This window comes from Poecilia formosa, unplaced genomic scaffold (genome assembly GCF_000485575.1).
Source record: "Poecilia formosa unplaced genomic scaffold, Poecilia_formosa-5.1.2 Scaffold168, whole genome shotgun sequence".
NCBI classification, from domain to species: domain Eukaryota; kingdom Metazoa; phylum Chordata; class Actinopteri; order Cyprinodontiformes; family Poeciliidae; genus Poecilia; species Poecilia formosa.
This window is the reverse complement of record NW_006800107.1, coordinates 902431-910385: the sequence shown is the minus strand read 5'-3', so window position 1 is coordinate 910385 and position 7955 is coordinate 902431. Positions and strand designations below refer to the sequence as shown.

Genomic DNA, 7955 nt, shown 5'->3' with positions numbered 1-7955 from the left:
GGAAGAAAAGAAACTTTGATTTAATCGATCTGGCTTGTGGTTGGATGAACCTGTGACCTGATGTTCTTCTTCATAAATCCTACTGCTTTTAGTAATAAATATTCATCTGATGCCAGTTTTCTTTGGTCCAAACCACAGAAGGGAATCCTGTTTTTATGTGTTCCAATTACAGACTTGGAAATAAAAGTAAAATCAGATTTGGAGAGCGGCCATGACCGGGGGTGATTCAGCGTAGTCCAGGCCTTCATGTTCACTTCTATAATTCATTTTTACACTCATTGTCTTCAGCCTCGGATCTGATCTTTGTTTCCCTGACAAGATCAGGAGGCTGAATTGGTTTGGGGTACTGAGAACTGTTACAGGTAAAAATAGATGGCATCGAAAGACAAGTACATGAGGATAAACCCCCGGAGGCGCATAAAATGTTCCATCAACACTCTAATTGGCTGATTTTATGTTTTGAATGCAGATGATTAAACTATGGTCCCATTTCTTAAATAGCTAAGTGATTTTTATGTTCCTGCATTAACATAAATGTCAAAGCTTCCCTTCTCCTTTACACCTTTATTTATAGCTTCCACAGCTACTGGCACTTCTTTAAAGGTACATAAAGAGAAAAACGTGTCCTTGGTTACATTGAATGCTGAAAATATTTGAAAACCATCATTTGAGGCCATCCAGTTGATGACCAGCAACCGTCAAACAGTTGTTATAGAAACTTGATGGCCAAATGTGACAATCTTTCCTGAGGTTTACAGTGAAACTTGAACCTCCTTTTTGTATCTTGACCAGAAAAAATGGGTCCTTATCCATCCTTGTTGTTTTAATTTTCCAGTCTGATATGTCTGCAAAGACGGTGACAAGTTTAGACCAGTGTCTGTTTTTAATTATCTGTAGTGGTATAGAAATAGACATAATTTCACACAAATAGTTTCCAGGTGAGAAGTTCCGGTTCTTGAAGTGGGCGTGGTGTATATAAGGGAGTTGCAGCGTTCATTTAGGCATGTGTCGTCTTTGTTCTCCCACTGTGTGGCTTGCGTCTGGTGGACTTTGGCAGCAGAAAGCAACAAATCGCTGGCTGGTGCATGTTGCGCTGATGTTCTGGTGGTAAAACGCCACTGTGCTGCGTTCCTTTTCTTCCTCGGTCTGCGAGTGTGTGTGCATGTTTTGTGGATCAGCAGGTTTCGTATAGTTGAACCATTGCTGCTCTGTCTACGTTCGTTTCCCGGACCTGCTCTGTCTACGTTCGTTTCCCGGATCTGCTCTGTCTACGTTCGTTTCCCGGATCTGTTCGGCGTTGTTCTGCGCCGGCTGCGTAAATCTCCCGGATTTCTGCACAATTGTTTTCAAGTTGGACTGTGGCGGCGTTATCCGCCCTAATTGGAGCGGTGTTTGGGGTGTGGCATCGGCGCGCCCGTTTCATCTCCCGCTGTGGCAGGGCCACGCCTGGTCTTAATGTTTTAACTTGTCTTGTCTGATTTTTATTTTTCTACTTTTGTTCACAGCCCTTTTTGTTTTAGTCGGGCTGATATTGTTATATTGTTTAACTGTTTGTTTTTGTTTGCAGTTGCTGAGGTCCGGTAGCGGTGTTGGTGTGGTGACGGTGTCTTCCTCATCTGTGTGCTGTGATTCTGGAGTTTGGGTTGTCTCACTGCGTCTGGTGTTAAGGGTTTTTTTGATTTGCTGTGTTTGGTGGATGTCGTCCCCATAGCGCCCCCTCCGGCCGGTAACCTCAACTGCTGCAGCTCTTCTATTTTCGTTGATTTCTTTAGTTTAATTTTTAAAAGGAAACTGATTTTAAAAATATTTCAAAAGAATTTAATAAACGTATTTTTTATAATTTTGAAACAGTCTCAGATGTTTTAATCTATGCATGACTGAACCTGTGTGCCTTAAACAAGAGGTAATATTCTCTGGGTGAAATTCCCAGGGTGGCGTTGTTGAGCAATTTACTAAAATTAAACTTCCACAAAATCTGAATTCCCATCTAGTGTCGCCACATTTTCATATATGATTGCTCTGTGTAAACTAAAAACAGCATCAGCACAATTTAAAAATACCAAGTGTTGGTATGAAAGCTGCCAAACTAAATTGTTTTAATAAAATAAATAAAACTAATTGGAGAACATTTTCTTTAATAATATCATAACAAAACAAATATCAAAATTACAGATAATATGCAATATCAGACAGTTTTAATGTGCATACATTGGTCATGAGGTGTGCCTTCCTGTAGCTAAGATACTGAAAACATATTTGAGGGGTGAAATTATGTCAGTACAAAGACAGAGATGTGGGAAATGGATGTAGAAAGCATTTACCGTTTCTTTACACTTAGCAAAATGAGTACAAACTAGAGTATGAATAGGAATTAAAGCAGAAAACATGCAGTAGTGGAAATTTCATACACATGATCACATGTTGAAACCTTTAACATGTGCCACATGAGAAAACATCTCCTAATGTTTTACAGTTTTAAATGTTGCTGGTTAGCATGCTAGCAACCACCCACAGTTAGCATCCTAATCTGGACTAGCTGCTACCAGCTAACCTCCTGAAATTCCTGCAATTAGACTGGGAAGTATGCAATGGATATACAAATGCATGGAGGTTTAAAATACTAATGGATGAAATCAATCACTGGTAGCATGCAGGGTGGGTCATGAAAGAAGCCCTGAAGAGGAACCGTACAGTGATTAGTTTACTCTGTATTGGGTGTGATCCACTTTTGTCTTGTTATACAATCCTGTACCTGAGATGATAAACAGATTGCTAAAAACTTCATAACAAAAGTTGGATGGATGTCTGAGTAAAAAATAGTAAAATAGTACAGAAGATTAAATCATACATCCAAGGACAGACACTGACATCAAAAGGAAAAATGCATTAAGTAGCTTAAATCAAATAAATGGGTATGTAGAGGACATTATGTTAAATTCAGTGGTTAAGGACTAAAAGACCAGAATCAGATGTGAACAAAGATTAAGGGCAGCTGCTGTAAACAAACTGAGGATCATCATAACAGAAGCAACTTCAAATTTCCATCTAGTTTTGCTCACATCCATTAAAATTATTATTAACTGTTTGTTGTATTGGGGAGGGGAGCATCTATCTGTGCTCATTGAAAAATATTCTCAATGAGCACAGATAGATTTTTGACATATTCTCAAAAAAAAATCAACACAACCAAGTTTTCTATTGCTTCTTTTTCTTACTTTGTTATACTAAAGTTACACTGAGCTTGTATCTCTTTTAGTGACGAGGTCTGGGTCAAGACATTTTGATTGCTTTGAATTTCATGGAGATTAATTCAATCTGTTGGCCTTTCTGGGGCACTGGGTTGGTGGGAGACTTTGGGCTTCTTTCAGGACCACCGACTTTTTGTTTTAGCTTTATCATACAATAACTGTCAGCAGTAATCTGAGTTCAAGAGAAGATGCACTAGATTACTCAAAAATCAATGTATATGGTGAAAAGAAGATCATATAATGTGAACATCTCAACTCTACAAACTTTTGTTCAGCATAATATTAGATCTGAGGTTCATCTCCAAGAAATGTTCAGATCTCTGTGAATCTTCAGTTAAAAAAAATCTTCAAGTTTGGGTCAAAACGAGCTTTCCTTCTCCACTAATCAGAAGAAATGCATGAGATCTTAGCAGCTTTAAGAAGCTGACACTTTCTGGCCATCCAGTCCAATCATTCAACACTTTTCGACCAAACCAGTACAGAACCGTCTTCTGAAATACACCAATGGATGGTCATTCTATACATAAGGGCAGCAAACAAAAGAACAGCTGGTTCTGGCCAGCTCTGACATGCCTGCACCTTCCCAGATTTCCTGGTGCTGCTTACTGACGTACCACAGGTGAGGTCCGACTCTAGCACCAACGTTCTGCTTCATGAAAGTCCCATTGACAATGAGCCCAACATGAACAGTTTGAAAATATGACAGATATTTTCACTCACTGTGTTTGTGCATGAACCTTTCTGTCATTGATTGCTGAGATAACCAAGTCTCCGGCAGAGTATTTCGAATATCTCAGCAATGCAGAGAAGAATGGTGATCACAGTGAAAGTGTACATAGCACTGAGGAAGATGGTTTTTTCAAAGTGTTCAGGTACCATGCACTTAGTCACATTGAAGGCCTTCTCCAAGGAGCTGGCATCACAGACGTAGACCGGGTGAACCTGAGGACAGCAGAGAGGTGTGAGGCAGTGGGTACGTTGGGTTTGGTTTATTCCACAAGGACCTGCAGTTCATCCAGACACCAACCTTCAAAATCTAAGTCAAGCTGTTGCATTCTTATCAAAGACAAGTAACTTTCTGCACCAGCTCTACAAAACAAGCCACACATGTTCATGTATTGAACATTGAGCTAAAAGTCGTCAGAAATGGACAAACCTGAAAACCAAAGAGGTGGCTCTGTAGCCAGAAGGCGATGATTTCTAGAATGATGCGGAGCAGAACGGAGATAATGTAGAAGACGGTGTAGATGGGCCGTTCAAGGATTTCCTCTTGCTCTATATTCTTACAGGCGGCGTACAGGTGGAACCACGCTCCAGGAACCAGGACAGTTACCAGCTGCAGCGCCCAGAAGACCTGCAGAGAGCAGAAACATATAAACAGGAAACACTGGGTGTTAGGGATAAAGGTTCTCCCACCATGGTGTAAGCTAGCTGTGTCAACTCCATGCAAACTACTAGGTACTTGAAGAATTCAGTAGTTAGTAGAAAACAGTTGATAACCAAAACTTCACAAATGTCAAGTAAATTAGTGCTTTAGAATTTATTTGGAAACATTAAATTAGTGGAAACTAGGTGTGCAAATGCTTTCAAGGTTAGCAAGGCGCTAAAGCACTAAGCTAGAAATTAGCTCCGCTACTAGTGCATTAGCAAAAGTGCGCTGCCTGCATCCTGCATGCAGGAAAAAAAAGTCGCCTTGAACCGTTCTGCTTTAAGAAATTATAGCAGTTGAATGTTGTATAATCATTCCACCCTGGAAAATAACTTAGGCCTATAAGATGAGGTTAATGTTGAGTGAGTTGGAACATCTGACCAGTACTGTGTTTGAGGTTTGTGCTGAGGTGTTTTCTCTGGTTCTGACTCGTAGTGTTGCTTGGTCCCACCTGAGGTGTTATGGGTCTGAACTGGTTGTAGCAGAACAGGTTGAGCTCTCGTCGATCCGGGTCGCAGCTGAAGTGCAGAGCTTCATTCCCGTAGACCGCGAAGCCAAGAACACCCAGAAAGAACATCCGAACCGAGCCGAAGAACAGCGTGTGGAACTGGCCGATGACAGTAGGAGGCCTGAGCTGGAGCACAACCACAGACAGACACACAAAGATCACTCAGAGGCAGAGTTAAAATTGGTCATACTTGGAAGGGACCGGTTACTCTTTTTTTTTTTCACAAGGTTCTGGTTACAGAACTGTAGAGATTATCTTTCATATCTCTCCTCTGTCTTAAAGTCCTTTTACAGATGACTGTGCAGGGTTTTAGAGTAATCCCCCTCCAGTCATGCTCATGTACTGCAAGTCAGCTACCTGAAAGAAAGCCATGCTTTCCCAGAAAGAAATAAAAATAAATGTAAGTTAGCTACTTTATTCACAATCAACTAACTCAGTCTCTGTTGGAAGCAGTCTTTGCCCAGCAGTAGAAGAAGAGTGATCAGTAACAGACAATCAAGATGATCAAAGTTGAGCATACATTTATGAGCTAAGACAATATTTACTTTAACTGTGAGTTTTTCCATTTTGCATACAAAACGTCTGATTTCCACAGATCACTTTTAAAGTAATAACCGCTCTTCAGCTGACCAACCTGCCTGTGAAACCACAACCATTCAAGGACGTTGCATCACTTTCTTTTTCAGTCACCGTCAACTCAAAATAACTTTTTATGTTTGCTTCAGGTGTTTTTTATCTTTTATATAAAAAGAGTTAGTGCGCTAAAGGGGAAACGGAAATACATTTCTTTAATAAGTTCTGATGTAATAAACACCCTTTCCACTGGTAGGTCTCTGCCTTACCAGAGGTATGAATTTAAATTCCAAGCCTCTGGCACGTAGTGGAGGACTCTGGCTATGTGTGCTTCATGCTAGCTTGCAACTTCTACATTCTGTTTATTACAGCCGTGTGTAACTTCAGCGATGGTCAAAATTAGGCCAGCCTGGTTGATTCGCTTCAAAACAGTAGATGGAAAAATGTGTAATTAGCATTTTTCACTTTTCTAAAGGTTAACTCAAAATTCAAATGACAGTTGGATGGAAACATGGCTAACATCTGACATGATCCAGCTGAAATCTGACTCTGTCTGTGTTTTAACTTCTCTTCAATCCACCATGTGGTGAATTCATTCGCAGAGACTCTCAGGTCGAAAAAACATAATGTGAGGAAATTTGAATAAGGTTTTGCATCAGGTTTAGCTATAACAAGCTAAACAGACATTTTAACATCAGCTTGAATTTTTGTGTTTATAATTTTTCACTGTGGTGATTTAAAGGCAGACCAAAGCGAGCTTCAAAGTCCCTCTGCAGGGTGCTGGTTTGTTGGGTCTCCAATCTGCTCTTCTTACGCATCATTTAACGTGAATTTCTCCTCCTCACTAGATAATATGGCTTACAAACCTCTTTGAAGTCAGCTGCTATGGTGTCTCACTTTGATACCTGAGTATTTGGTGACGTGTTCTGTAACTTCTAACTTTAGTACCTGGTTACATATTCTTCTGTTTGCTACATGCAGTTGGGTGAAAGCCGTACATAAAAGCAGTTGGATCATGGTCTGATTAACACTGAGGCATTTTCACTCAGCTGTTAGAAAGAAGGAGAACCTGCTTTTGTCTGCCAGATAATCAGAGTCCCTGAGCTCTGATGGCTGAAAACAAAAAGCCATTCAGAGGAAACATTTCTCATCTCTTCAGCTGCTCCGCTCTGATACAACCACCATCTACCAGAAAACAGCAAACATGATGTCAACAGCAGCAGACTGGTCTCAGCAGGATAATGGCTCCTGACTCATCTACTCACACATCCTTCGTAGAAGTTCTTGATGTAGTTTAAAGACATGATTTGCTCTCTGACGTCCCCTGTGTGACTCTGGGTGGCTCCGGGCCCTCGCGGCCAGGACTCCACAAACCTGCAGCTGAACTCTTCCACCTCTCTTTCTCTCTCATGAAATCATGTAGCCTTTTATCTCCCCCTAAACACACTGACCCACTCAGTGGAAAAAACACAACAGGGACCAGGGGGCCAACAAAGAGCCAGGGGCGGGGGGCCTGGGTCGCCCGCGTTTTAATCCCTACTGGACCCTGTCAGCAAAAAAGCCCTCCTGTGGAGCACAATGCAGAGGAAACACCTGGTTAGGTGAAACAACTGATGGGTTTATTCTTTATTTCTGTTAACCTGGAGCTTCACTCACTGAAAACAAGTTCAGATTTCAATAAATGATCTAAAAACTAAAAGCTTCCTGCACTTTATTTCAGAGGTTTTGTTGAAGTGGAAACATGAGTCCATCAGCATCAGGAGTCAAACACACACACTCCTACTGCACACACATCTGAGGTCCCAAAGATAGAGAGAAGAACCAGAACCAGATCAGAACCAGAACCAGAACCAGTAGAAGAAGTTAGTCACACACCAACCGGAATCCTGGCGGAGTGCTGTTCATTCCCTCTCTTTTTTCCCAAACACAGATCCCAGTTTCATCCCAGCTGTTGGACAGTACAGGTCAGATGAGCCTCAGTCAAGTTACATGGAGGTGAGGTGAGCCACTTCCTGGCACGACTTTCAAAATAAAACAGAAACAGAAATCTGCAGCTACTGAGTCTTTCTGCTCCGTTTAAACAGGAAGTAAGAGCTAAAACTGACCTCCAGGTTCTAGACTCTGGTGAATCACAGGGAGAGAAAAACCTGCAGATGATCTGAACTGAGTGTAAACAGGAACAGCAACATAAACGCCT

The 7955-nt window shown here is 41.2% G+C and overlaps 1 protein-coding gene across 2 annotated transcripts; it reads right to left on the bottom strand.

Moving 5' to 3' along the window:
- Nucleotides 1-2118: 2118 nt before the first annotated feature.
- LOC103146776 (gap junction epsilon-1 protein-like) lies at nt 2119-7949 on the bottom strand. 2 transcript variants are annotated; one of them, XM_007564810.2, is made up of 4 exons: nt 7024-7949; nt 5129-5311; nt 4405-4602; nt 2119-4190 (listed from the first exon to the last, which is right to left on the bottom strand). In XM_007564810.2, exons 1-4 carry the CDS (start codon nt 7060-7062, stop codon nt 3993-3995), a joined length of 618 nt encoding a protein of 205 aa, XP_007564872.1. In that variant the 5' UTR covers nt 7063-7949; the 3' UTR covers nt 2119-3992. The 2 variants fall into 2 exon arrangements, with proteins under 2 accessions (XP_007564872.1, XP_007564874.1); XM_007564812.2 differs by having other exon boundaries at nt 7634-7949.
- Between the last annotated feature and the right edge of the window lie 6 nt (nt 7950-7955).

Excerpts from the sequence above, each read along its gene's own strand:
- LOC103146776 (XM_007564810.2), bottom strand. The coding sequence starts at position 7,062 with ATGTCTTTAAACTACATCAAGAACTTCTACGAAGGATGT. Across the intron at positions 4,603-5,128 it reads TCAGACCCATAACACCTCAG|GTCTTCTGGGCGCTGCAGCT; the intron begins GTGGGACCAAGC and ends TGCTCTCTGCAG. Across the intron at positions 4,191-4,404 it reads GCCACCTCTTTGGTTTTCAG|GTTCACCCGGTCTACGTCTG; the intron begins GTTTGTCCATTT and ends TGCTGTCCTCAG.